This window comes from Pseudophryne corroboree, chromosome 6 (assembly GCF_028390025.1).
Source record: "Pseudophryne corroboree isolate aPseCor3 chromosome 6, aPseCor3.hap2, whole genome shotgun sequence".
Taxonomy (NCBI): Eukaryota; Metazoa; Chordata; class Amphibia; order Anura; family Myobatrachidae; genus Pseudophryne; species Pseudophryne corroboree.
The window spans coordinates 204,780,731-204,794,918 of NC_086449.1; the positions used below are offsets into that span (position 1 = coordinate 204,780,731).

Here is a 14,188-nt window from a genome sequence, read left to right on the forward strand (position 1 = left end):
CCAATAAGGTACTTATATTGCTGCCCAGGGCGCCCCCAGCAGCGCCCTGCACCCTCCGTGACTAGGTCAGTGAGCCGTGTGACAACAATGGCGCACAGCTGCAGTGCTGTGCGCTACCTTCATGAAGACTGTGAAGTCTTCTGCCGCCTGTTTCCGGACCTCCGTTCTGCCGTCTTCTTCAGCGTCTGTAAGGGGGATCGGCGGCGCGGCTCCGGGACGAACCCCAGGCTGACCTGTGTTCCGACTCCCTCTGGAGCTCAGTGTCCAGTAGCCTAAAATCCCAATCCATCCTGCACGCAGGTGAGTTGGAGATCTCTCCCCTAAGTCCCTCGTTGCAGTGATCCTGTTGCCAGCAGGAATCACTGAATGAAACCTAAAAAAAAACTTTTCTAAACAGCTCTTTAAGAGAGCCACCTAGATTGCACCCTTCTCGGACGGGCACAAAAACCTAACTGAGGCTTGGAGGAGGGTCATGGGGGGAGGAGCCAGTACACACCATGTGACCTAAAAGCTTTTTTAGATGTGCCCTGTCTCCTGCGGAGCCCGCTATTCCCCATGGTCCTGACGGAGTCCCCAGCATCCACTAGGACGTTAGAGAAATATATTCTCTGTACATAGCTGCCTAATTTTATGGTGCTACGCTATAAAAATAAAAAGTAGTCCACACTGATTTCTGTGTTTTTCGCAGCATAGCGATCAGGCTAAAAATCGGCCGTTCTGCACATGCGTATGGGCCGCAGGGCGCACGCGCCAAGTCATTTCACACAAAACTAAGCAATTTTACACAGGGGCGAGTGACGCTTTTCAGTCGCTCTGCTGATCGGTGAATGAATAGATGCCTCCTGTTAGCATTTGAAAGATCCAAGTGCTGCGTCTGGGGACACAGCCTTGGATCACCATCGTGACCATCAGTCGTGGTTCGCATTGGCTTCAGGCACCGGCCAGCCTGTATAAGATGAGGCCTAAGCAGGCTGATTGTAGGATTAGGACACCCAAGTCCACGTCCAGGAAGTCAGTGTCCAACGACACAGACCCTAGACCTATCACACCTTTGAAGAATGGGTCCAGGTGCCGTCCCCCAAACGCCGCAGCATGTCATTCATGCTGTGGCTGCCAGGGGGCTGTGAATGATATCGCAGAACAGGTCTTGCACCTGCACAGACCCAACACCATTGTATTTGTATGCAAACTGTTGTGTTTGCGTACAAATATGAATTAGACTCTATGGGGGACATTTACTAAGCAGTGATAAGAGCGGTGAAGTGAGCCAGTGGAGAAGTTGCCCATGGCAACCAATCAGCACTGAAGTAACAGCTATAATTTGCATACTATAAAATGATACAGAGCTGCTGATTGGTTTATGGGGCAACTTCTCCACTGGCTCACTTCTCCGCTCTTATCACTGCTTAGTAAATGTCCCCCTGTGTCTCTAAGCAAGCCAAGAATCATTAGTTGCTTAATCCAAATACATTTTTGTTTTTAGAATCACTATAAACTTGTACTGTGCTGTATGTATAGCCAGGACCAGATTAACAATGGGACGGGGATTGTACTACAGCTCCAGGCCTCCACATAAAAATAGGCCCATCATGACAACATGCTGATGACCAGCCCAGCCAGCCCGTCGCCCCACGGTCTGCCTTAACTCACAGGTTATAAAATTGAATTTTTATTTTCCTCACAAAAATAATGCAAATGATATTTTATTTATTTATGAAGAAATCGGGGCTGATCGTGTATGGTGGTGTTTGCGGAGGGGCAGGCCCACATGGCACTGGCCACTCCCACACCGCACTGGCTACACCCACACAGCACTGGTAGCAGCCCTTAATCCGGCACTGTGTATAGCACATCTACCAGCTATCCAATGACCGGGCTTAGCCGTGGTGCAGGATGCCACCTGCCTACCCCAGGCCGTTACAGTTTTAGAGCTCCGGGGCTGGCCGCAGTTTTGCTCTGCATTTACACAGCTGACTTCGGGTGGCAGGCACAGAGGATGATTCCTGGCCACTCTGTGCTATAACACAATCAGAGCAGCCAGGCAGCTCTACCTCTCTGAGCTCCGCTTACAGAGTCAGTCTCGACAGGCTTTGGCAGAACTGTGACTACACACACGCATCGTGAAATTATTAGGTCACACAGGCTGCGTGCCACTGCAGTTCAGCCAAGCAAGCCGCTGTCAAGCAAGAAGAGCAGGCTCAGAACAGTTATAGAAGAACGGGAGACCACACCAAAGTAAAGTAGGTAAGTTTGCTGTTGCTGCCGGGGGTGGGGGGTGATTATTGGATGTGCATAGAGGAGTGCTGCTCGGAGCACATTAAATGGGCCGGGTGGTGCTGTGAGGTTGATAGTGAAGAAGAGGGGAGTGCTGTGGGGTGGATTTGAAGTAGTGACGTGCAGTTAGGTGAGGCAGAGCCTTTCCTGTCATACTAACATATATGCCAGAGTTTTTACTGTATAAAGTATATGAAAAATACAAAGAAGATAATACATATTCTTTGTATTATTCATATACTTTATATAGTAAAAACTCTGGCGTATATGTTAGTATGACAGGAAAGGCTCTGCCTCACCTAACTGCACGTTCAGTGAGTGAACTGTGAAGGAGACAGTGAGGTGGTCAGTGTGTGATGTGGGAGGCAGGGAGCCAGCTGTGAGGGGGTCAGTAAGTGCTCTGAGGTAGACAGGGCTGTAAGGGAGGCAGCGAGGGGGGCAGTTCGTGCTGTGGGAAGCACATATTCACCACTGATAATAGAACATGTGTCTCCCTACTTTTTTCTGATTATTCTAATAGAATGTTAAGAGTATAAAAAGCTTTCTATACAGCAAGCACAGCCATAGCAAGGGTACCCTTCAGAAATTACCCTTCAATGGACTACAAAGAGATGTCTCTGCACCTTCAGAGGGGCATTTACCAAAGCATCAATAGAGATAAAGCTGACAGAGATAAAGCACTACCCAATTAATTTCTAGCTCTTGGTTTACAGCCGTTTTAAAAAATGACAGTTAGGAGCGGATTGGTTAGTGCTTTATCTCTCTCACTCTATTTTTTCTTTCTCCATCCTTTGATAAATATTCCCAAAGATTCACAGATTTAAAAATTTTTTAGCTGCCACAGTCACTGCCCATGCTTGCCAAGGCCCTCTCTCACCAGAGCCCGCACTGGCCAGGGCCCCTCACCCAATGTCCACGGTGGACGGGGGCCCCACCAGCCACTGCCCATGCTAGCCAGACAACTTTCAAGCCATTGGCAAAGCCTCTATCAAGTAGAGATGAGCAGGTTTGGTTTTGGTTTCCCGAATTTAGGGGTTCTGAGCGGATCCAAGCCCTGGCTCGGGTCTCCTTTGATCCAAAAATGAGGAAAAACATCCTCCTACTGCCGTCGGAACTCCAGTGTTTTGTTCTGGAACTTCTGTCTTCGGATCCATGGTAACAGGCCGCTCTCAGCCAACCAATTGCCTGTTAAAATGGTAGCAGCCGCTGACTGAATCGGAAAGGCATGTGACAGAAACAACGAGCTGTCACTGTCAGCCACAGTGCGCATCCCATAAGGTCTGCCACCTGTACACCCACCATCCTATCTCTTTGCTGAGGAGCCCCTGGCCCGCAATGCATGACTAAGGCCCCAGCCTGCTAACCTGCCACAAGAGAAGTCTGAAGCTGGAGAACACGGCAGGACCAGGCTTTAAGGAGGTGAGACAGGATTGGATCTGACATAGCTAAACACGAACAGACTTCCCCCTGCATTCAAGACGCAGGATCCGGACAGAGAGAGACCAAATCCAGAAAGAAAAGTGTGGGGCTGCGGGAGGGGGAAGGGTTCACTGTTACAGGTGCTAGTAGGACTCCGTCTTCCAGGGTGCTTTCCTGCCATGTAGGAGGGAAGGGGGAGAAGCAGCTTTTTATCTCTCTCTGTCTTCCACAGTCACTTACTGACTCTCCGTGTCACCCTGCCTCTTCATGTCACCCTGCCTCTAATGCTGTCACCTACGGACTCCATCAGCCTCCCAAGTCACCCTCAGCCTCTCCCTGTCACCCACTACCTCTTGGTGTCACCCACTGCCTCCTGCTGTCACACTCTGCTCCCATCTGCCACCCTCTGCCTCCTGCTGTCACTTATGGACACCCTCAGCTTCCCCAGTCACTGATTACCTCCTGCTGTCACCCTCTGCCTTCCACTGTCACTTATTGACACCCTCAGCCTCCCCAGTCATCCTGAGCCAGACAACCACTGCCACTCCCACTGTCACAATCTGCCTTCCACTGTCACTTACTGACACCCTCAGCCACCCCAAGTCACCCTGAGCCTCTCCCTGTTACCCACTGCCTCCAGCTGTCACCCTTTGCTCCTCCCTGCCACTATTATTGTGAGAAAATAAATGTTATTGAGGTTAAAATACTGTAGGAACAAAACAAAAAAAAAGCATAAAATTATTTGGTTTTAGATGTTTTTATCAATTAAATAAAATAAAAAAATACAGATACAAAACACGTGTGGTAGTTGTATCAAAACCGAATCCAAAACCAGAACCCAGTGATGATTAGAACTAAAACCAGCAAAAATAGGCCAGTGCACATCTCTATTCTCAAGCCACTGTACATACATATCTGAGCCCTCACGACATTGGGCCTAATTCAGACCTGATCGCTCGCTAGGTTTTTTTTGCAGTCCTGCGTTTGCATAGTCGCCACCCATAGAGGAGTGTATTTTAGCTTTGCAAGTGTGCGAATGCATGTGTAGCAGAACTGTACAGACACATTTTGTGCAGTCTCTGCGCAGCCCAGCACTTACTGATCCGCTGCGATCACATCAGCCTGTTCAGGACAGGAATTGTCGTCAGGAACCCTCCCTGCAAACGCATGGACACGCCTGCGTTTTTCCAACCACTCCCTGAAAACGGTCAATTGACACCCACAAACGGCTTCTTCTTATCAATCTCCTTGGGAGCGCCCGTGCAAATGGATTATTCTCACAAACCCATTGCTGAGCGGCGATCCGCTTTGCACCTATGCGACGCGCCTGCGCATTGCGGTGCATGTGCAGTTTAGACCTGATCGCCCGCTGTACGAAAACGCAGCCAAGCGATCAGGTCTGACTTAGGCCCATTGTCCACCCTCACACACAGCAGCTGTCATGTAGAAGAAGTCTGTCTTCTACGGTCATTGCACTTACTGTACATACATTATAAACATTTATCTGAACAATATAATTAGGCATGCCGTATATACAGTATTTATAAAGCTATTTGGAAACTGTAGTCTGTTATTTGTAGTGGTAATTTACTGTATAGGAACTAAAAAAGGATGGTTTATTCTCTGCTTCATCCATTTCCTATTGTGATTCCCTATTTAGATCATAAAATAAATAAATCATAAAATGTTATTAATTTTCTATGTAGCGCTTAGTCTAGACCAGTAAAAGGAGAATTTCGGAGTATTAAGCTGTCAAAACAACTCTGCAGACTGCAGAAATTACGGCTTACATTGGTAAGGTCAGACTTATGGCTTTGCTGTCTGATAGATCAATACCCCAAGTCTAGGAAGATCCACTAAACACAAGAGGGATAGGGACGAATCTGCAGAAACATAGCCCCAGACAGTAAAGCCCAGTCTGTGGTCAGCTTAATGTACAAGACAGCAGCACACAGATGCAACTACCAGCTACTGTAAGTGTCAGAGTGTAAACCTTCATAGTACATGCAAGCAAAATGATTGGATTATATTTTATATTAAAACCAAGGTCAAATTGTTGTTTTATTAAGTGACCTACACAATCGTTAATCATCAATAGCTGAAATGCCTCTAAGTTATCAGAGTAACAGTCTGTTTGGGCAGCTATTTAAGTCAAATTCAGGGAAGTGTATATACACAGCCATATAACATGCAGAATACATATATTTATTGAAACTATCAGAAAACTAGTAATTGCCTGCTTTTTACAAGCTATGAAGGAATGCTAAGTGCTGTACCATATGATTCAATATAATATATTTATTTGGTTATATCGGATAACGTCAGGGCAGGGACAGTGCCATTGCTATATTACAGTGAATGACATTGAATTTTCCACACGAGAGTCAGTGACATCCTGGAATTGAAGTCACCAGAACAAACGTTCCATATATTGTTTTTCATGCACCGTCTGTTTCTTTTCTTGAAGTAAAACTGGTCATGTTTTCCTTTCCCAGAGGTTTATTTTAAGATTTAGTCACAATAATGTGTTACCGCATTCCAGTTTATAGCCCACAGTGTTACAGGAAGCATCCTACCTCATATACACAGAGGAAAATGGGTCATTTACAAAGAATTAGGTTTAAAAAGCAAAGACATCATGAAGTCAATTCATTTAGGGGCGATGTTCTCATCCCTATTAGTAAGTGCGGCTATTTGCCTTACTTCCGATCCTACCGGTCTCGCTGATTTTTCTTCTCAGGTCCAAAGGGCTGAACACAAAAGTCTGCGAGTCCAGTGCGAGATCAGCGTGTGATGGGGGCAAATTTAGCCGCTGTTGCCACTGTTTATATGCTGTTGCATTGGCAACTTCCCCCTTCATCCTTAACTGAACTGACCCCACATGTGTACACATCAAACATCGTGGGCGCTTTCATCTATGCAACTTAAATATGTTACTGAAATGTATCCATATACAGTGAATACAGCACGTCTGAAAGCCCGATACTTAGCGGCTGATGCAGAGCTTAATGCAAGATGGCTGTATCTGTACCTACACTGAGTGCATGGAACTGCATATATTTGCCCATATTCAGAGCTGTATGCCTCTTTGCAGCTGGTCCACCCCTATCCTTAAGCCTGGTTTCATACCTGTCATTATCATCTGTGCACAACTGTGCCAGCCCATGCCTGGTGCAAAAAGATACCTCTGAAAACTGACGTGTTTATGCTTCCACGCAACTATCCATAGCCGGCAATTCCATCAGCGCGCCCTGGCTGAACGTTGCCGAAGTAAGCACGTCCTATTACAGACCACTTACACCACTTTCATCTTTGGCATGGCTGTTATTAATGATGGTAGATTTTGTGGCTGGCACTGAGAACATGTGACAGTGGTTATATATAGTCAGTAGTACACTCACCATTGTGTGAATCCATGCTTCCAGCACGGCTTCCAGCACATGCTTCAACTCCAACACACCAGTACATCTTCAGGAACCAGCCCACTGGCAGTGTAACAAAAAACAATTACAAATGGCCATCTGTCAGAAAACAAAAGATTTTCTGGTTACAATAGATTCAAGTGCCATAGCTTCACAGATTCCTTACCTCATGATCACACACTTATCTAAAGTTTTTACAGTTTACAGATTCATGAAACGAATACATATTTACCAAATAGGAAGAAATCAGTTACACAGAGCAAACAGTGTGGACAGGGGGAAGTACAGATGAAAGATATAGAAAGGGAAGAAAAAGAGCGGCACGTACTACTGATCCAACAGCATGCTAACCACATTGCAATAACAGTATCAATGGTATCGCTAATGATTTTATTGGAACATGTACTAAGAGATATCAGAAAATTACAAACAATCGACAATGTGGACTAATGCAAAGAGAAAACGGATCCCACCCGGGAATTGGAAATGGGTCCTTCCCGGGTGGGATCCGGCATTGGACGCTGCTGCTGGCTTCCCCGAGCCGGCAATATGCCGGGCGGGTTGCCATAGCGGCAGGGGCGGAGCCGGCAGTGGAGGCGGCGCTGGGAGATGAGATCAGCTCCGCGCCGCCTCTCCTTGTTGTAGTGAACGAGTCCCAGGTCGCATCGACCCGGTAGCCCGTTTACGCTGCCATTGACCCGGTATTCAACCCGGGAATAACACTGCTTTATTCCCGGGTTGAAATGCCGGGTCAGGTGACCCGGGATTTCAGCTATGGTGCTTTCACACCGCACGCTGACCCTTGACGACCCGACAATATGCCGGGTAGATACCGGGTTATTTGTGCGGTGTGAAAGGGGTATTATGTAGCTGTTACAGTCTGGGGGGGGGGGGGGGGGGGGGAAATCAGAGATATATACATTCAAATGGGATCATCAGAGCCATTTCCCTGCATTGGTTATAAGGCACAATGATCCCTATGGCTACATGCAATTTAAATACGGTTTCTTGTGGACACTTACAGTATATGGATCCTCTTGTAAAAAAACAATACACAAACGAATCCTGCAAAATATACCGGTAAGTGTCTTTACTTCAACAAATAGAACTTACTAACTTTGGGGCTCATTTACATGAAATTCACTTCCATGACACGCCTCTCCGATGTAATAGTACACATCAATGCTGATAGGTGTTACATTACCAAAATCACTGAAATGCTTTTTCAAAAACAGGCAAGTATGTCTCAATAGTTAGTGCAATTGATTGGAAGGCTCAAGCAAAGTGGAGTATAAATGGCCACAAGAGATAACCCGAGAACTGGATGTGAGCGTCATGCATGTGGCTAATAGGATAGCCCGAGATGACATCTTCAACCAGATGTGGCGTGGGGGAAGGGGGGGGGCACATCATGATAAACACAAAAATGAGACCGGAGCCATTTGTCCGGATCATCTTGCAAAGATAATGTGATAGTACATTAGGAATGTACTTTATAAATAAATTATCAACATGTCTCTCAATCCTCAACTGGGTCCTTTCTGGAAAAGCAGACCCAGAAATGATATAATTTTTTTTTTTTTTGTAAAGAAAAAGAAACGCACACACACACACACACACACACGCGTGCATGCACACAAAAAGAGGAAGTAAACTACTCTTTACTATTTGGCTTCAAGCTTTATCTCGCAGCCCTTAAATATTATTCTTTTATTAACTGCTTTATGCAATAGGGAACCACCGACATACAGTATGAAAGGCACCCAAATGGGCATTCTAACAGCACAAAAAAACAAAAAGCAGACGTTGCTTTTCTGACCAACGGTCAATAAAGAATAGACTGATCCCAAGAAATAAGCCAAAAATCCTGCTTGAATCTTGCTACTCAACCCGACAGTCAAACTACAGAACCCACCATCCATTCAGCAATTCATTTAAGTGGTCTAATCAGCCGGAATCCAAGCTCCCACACACGTCAACTTTCATCGGATTTTCCAACATGTTTGATAATGATCCTGTCAATTTCAATGCATTTTTGTTGGGCATAAGTGCAATCATGCTGCAATTCAGGTTGAAATGCTTGGGACCGGAAGCATTTTGGATATCGGATTTTTCCGTATTTGGAATAATTGCATACTATAATGAGATATCATGGCGATGGGACATAAATCTAAGCACAGAATGCATTTATGTTTCATATAAACCTAATACACACAGCCTGAAGGTAATTTTAGCCAATATTTTTAATAACTTTGTGCATTAAACAAAGTGTGTGTACATTCACACAATTCATTTATGTTTCATATACACCTTGTACACACAGCCTGAAGGTCATTTAATACAATATTTTTAATAACTGTGTATTAAACAAAGTTTGTGCACATTGAGCCATCAGAAAACAAAGGTTTCACTATCTCACTCTCACTGAAAAAATTCCGTAATTCGGAATATTCCGTATTTCGGAATATTTGGATATGGGATACTCAACCTGTACTGACCAACATGCTAGACACCTACAACGATATATGACCAGCATATGTGACCAAATGCAACCATGACAATTCCCTGGTATGTCCATGATATACAGTGAAAATCTTATTCAGCATTCTTGACCCTTACAAATGCACAAGCTTTTATATGTTTAGCACATTAGTAATCATAGCTGCAAATAATCCTGTACCAACTGGATTACAATATAATATAAACCTTTTTCTGTAGAATACCGGTCCCTGAATCATTACCAATGAGTTAATGGCAAATCAGCACACGTTTGGCAGAAAATGTCTGAAAGTTGCAGAAAATAGGAATTTAATACCTACTGGTTAATTCCTTTTCTCGTAGTCCGTAGTGGATACTGGGGAACTGTACTTTAGTACCATAGGGGTACAGATCGGGTCCACTGGAGTCTGGCACTTTAAAAACCTTTAGTGTGTGCATGTGTGTGCTGGCTCCTCCCCTCTTTGCCCCTCCAACCAGACTCAGTCTAGGAAACTGTGCCCGAGGAGACGGACATAACACGAGAGAAGAAAACAGGTACAACAGCGGTAAGGCACTAAGCCAACACACAACCATAACCGAAAGGAGGGCGCTAACCAAAACAGAGGATAGCAACACCAACCTAACAAGGATAGCAAAGCTAACACAACAACAAAATGGGACAGTAACGGTGGGCCAACCAAACACTTACCTCAGGTAAGCAGGAATCGAAGCACTGAGGCGGGCGCCCAGTATCCACTACGGACTACGAAAAAAGGAATTACCGGTAGGTATTAAATTCCTATTTTCTCTAACGTCCTAGTGGATACTGGGGAACTGTACTTTAGTACCATGGGGAAGTCCCAAAGCTCCCAAACGGGTGGGAGAGTGCGGAGACCCCTGTAAACTGAAGGTCAAGGTGTGTGTCGAACCGATAGAATTTCACAAAAGTGTTCGAACCAGACCAAGTAGCAGCTCGGCACAACTGTAAGGCCGAGACACCTCAGGCAGCAGCCCAGGAAGAGCCCACAGACCTCGTCGAGTGGGCCTGAATAGACGTCGGCAAAGGCAGAGCCGCCGAAGTATAGGCCTGTTGAATGGTCAACCTGAGCCAAAGAGCAATTGATTGCTTAGAAGCCAGACGACTAATCTTGGTGGCATCATAAAGGACAAACAGCGAATCAGATTTCCGATGACGAGCAGTCCGTTTGACATAAATCTTCAGAGCCCTCACCACATCCAAGGACTCTGGACCAACGGAAGCATCACACAACACCGGAACCACAATGGGCTGATTCACATGAAAAGCTGAAACCATTTTTGGCAGAAACAGAGATCGGGTTCTGAGTTCCGCCCTGTCTTCATGAAAAAATCAAATAAGGGATCTTACAGGATAAGGCCCCCAATTCAGAGACATGTCTGGCAGACGCCAATGCTAATAACATCATAGTCTTCCTGTTAAGAAATTTTAAATCCACCCTATGTAAGGGTTCAAACCAGTCCGATTGAAGGAAGGACAGCACCACATTGAGATCCCACTGTGGGAAGTACAAAGGGCGGTTGCATATGAAGAACTCCTTTTAGGAAAGTTTGTACTTCCGGCAACATGGCAAGTTGTTTCTGGAAGAGAATAAAGAGCGCCGAAATCTGCACTTTGATGGAGCCTAAACGTAGGCCCATATCCACTCCCGCTTGCAGGAAGAGTAGAAAACGACCAATTCTAAATTCCACGGGAGAAACCTTTCTACTTTCACACCAGGAAACATACTTTTTCCAGATACAATGATTGTGTTTAGACGTAACCATCTTCCTGGCCTGGACCATGGTGGAAATAACTCTGGAGGGAAGACCTTTTCTTGATAGAATCTGCCGCTCAACTTCCAAACCGTCAAATGTAGCCACTGTAAGTCTGGATTGTTGAAGAAGATCCTTTTGAAGCGGCAGAGGCCAGGGATCCTCCAGAGCCATGGTTAGGAGGTCCGAGTACCACATCCGTTGAGGCCAATCCGGGGAAATTAGAATTGCTTGAACGCTTTCCCTTCTTAGTCTTTTTAGAAACCTTGGGATTAGCGGTAGAGGAGGGAACAGGTACACAAACTGGTACGTCCATGGTGTCGTCAGCGCGTCCACTGCTACAGCCTGCAGATCCCTCGATCTGGAACAGTAACGGCATAGCTTCTTGTTCAGATGAAAAGCCATCAGATCTATCTGCGGACAGCCCCACCGGTGAATTAACTGTTGAAACACCTGGGGATGTAGGGCCCATTCCCCCAGATGGAGGTCGTGTCTGCTGAGGAAGTCTGCTTTCCAGTTGTCCACTCCTAGAATGAATATGGCTGAGATGGCCCTTGCATTGGCCTTCGCCCAGAGGAGGATTTTTGACACTTCTCGCATTGCCACTCTGCTTCTTGTTCCTCCTTGTCGGTTTTGTGTATGCCACCACCGTGGCATTGTCCGATTGAACCTGGATCGCCTGATCCTTCAGGAGATGGGAAGCTTGCAGAAGAGCATTGTAAATTGCCCAGAGTTCCAGGATGTTTATCGGTAGAGCAGATTCCTGATTTGACCATATCCCCTGGAACTGGGCCTCTAGGGTCACAGCACCACAACCCCGGAGGCTGGCAAATTCCTGCCTTCAACCAGGTGAGGAACTTGTAGCCACCATAATAGAGAAATCCGGGCTTTTGGAGATAAGGTCACTTCCTGATGCATGTGAAGGCGAGACCCCGACCATTTATCCAGCAGATCCAGCTGAAATGGCTGGGCATGAAATCTGCCGTATTGGGTTGCCTCGTAAGAAGCCACCATCCTGCCCAACAAGCGGATGCAAAGATGTATGGATACCTTGCGAGGACAAAGCACCGAGCGGACCATAGCCTGGATAGCCAAGGCCTTGTCCATCAGGAGAAACACCTTTTGAGACACAATATCCAGTATCATTCCCAGGAACTGAAGACGTTGGGTCGGTTCCAGGTGAGATTTCTGAAAATTTAGGATCCACCCATGATCCGCAAGCAGGCGAGTCGTCAGATCGATGCTGTGCAGAAGACGCTCCCTGGACATAGCCTTTATCAGGAGATCATCCAAGTAGAGGCCAATGGTGACTCCCATCATGCACATTTGCAGCAGCATCTCCGCCATGACTTTGGTGAAGACCCTCGGAGCTGTGGACAGGCCAAAGGGCAAGGCCTGAAACTGGAAATGGTCATCCAGGATGGCAAACCTGAGGTAAGCCTGATGAGGGGGCCACATGGGAATGTGTAGGTAAGCATCCTTGACATCTAGAGATACCAGGAATTCCCCCTCCTTCAGACCGGACACCACTGCTCGCAGAGATTCCATCTTGAATTTGAACACCCGCAGATTCAGGTTTAGAGACTACAGGTTTAAGATGGGTCGCACCGAACCGTCTGGTTTTGGAACGAGAAAAAAATTGGAATAAAAACTCCTGTTGTTTAATGGAGGAGGTACCGGAACCACCTCCTCTGTCTGCAAAAAAGTTTTTGAACAGCCTCATACAAGGTAACTTTTGCAGCGGGCAAAACTGGTAAGCCCGATTTGAAAAATCTGTAAGGAGGAAGTGCTTGAAATTCCAGCCGGTATCCCTGGGAAATTAGGTCCCACACCTAAGGATCCCGGAAGGACTTCGCCCACACTTGGGCGAAGTGTTGAAGGCGAGCACCCACCTGAAAGTCACCTTGCTGCTGGGGCCAACCGTCAAGCGGAAGGCTTAACGGCAGGGGATCCGGTGGTCTGGTCCAGGGATGCAGCAGTTGCAGGTTTACGGGACTTCCCATGAGATCCTCTCGGAGTGGTGGAGACTCCCCGGCCCCTGCCACTGAACCTTGCCACACAAAAGGACTGCAAGGAGGGTCCTGTGTAAGAACGTCTAGCAGGTGGCGCAGCCAATGGCAGATTGGTAGACTTACCCTCCGTTGCCTGGGAGATCCATTTATTTAATATGTCCCCAAACAAGGCTTCACCTGTAAAGGGAAGAATTTCTATTTTTGGAATCAGCATCCGCTGGCCATTGACGCAACCACAGAGCTCTGCGTGCCGAAACTGCCATAGCAGTAGTGCAGCCATTTATCTTACACAATTCCTTTATAGCTTTGCTCATAAAATTTGCAGCATCTTGTATGTGTTGCAGCAGAGTAATGACCTCATCCTGGGGCAGAGTGTCGAATAAATTAATAATATTATTGGACCACTTGACTACTGCCCTAGAAATCTACCCACAAACTATTGTGGGGCGCTGTGCTACGCCTGGTGCCGTATATTGCCTTGAGAGTGGTCTCAATGTTACGGTCAACAGGGTCTTTAAGGGATATAGGGGGTAATTCCAAGTTGATCGCAGCAGGATATTTTTTAGCAGTTGGCCAAAACCATGTGCACTGCAGGGGGGGCAGATATAACATTTGCAGGGAGAGTTAGATGTGGGTGGGTTATTTTGTTTCTGTGCAGGGTAAATACTGGCTGCTTTATTTTTACACTGCAATTTAGATTGCAGATTGAACTCACCACACCCAAATCTATCTCTCTCTGCACATGTTATATCTGCCCCCCCTGCAGTGCACATGGTTTTGCCCAACTGCTAA

General features: G+C 46.4%; 1 protein-coding gene across 1 annotated transcript in view; it reads right to left on the minus strand.

The window, feature by feature from the left end:
* The window catches only part of LRRK1 (leucine rich repeat kinase 1), a 244,638-nt gene that overhangs the window by 176,892 nt on the left and 53,558 nt on the right, over positions 1-14,188 (minus strand). Inside the window, exon 2 of the mRNA XM_063925660.1 lies at positions 7,095-7,214. Within this exon, the coding sequence (XP_063781730.1) occupies positions 7,095-7,161 (67 nt within the window). The 5' untranslated portion in view covers positions 7,162-7,214. The remainder of the gene's footprint in view (positions 1-7,094; positions 7,215-14,188) is intronic.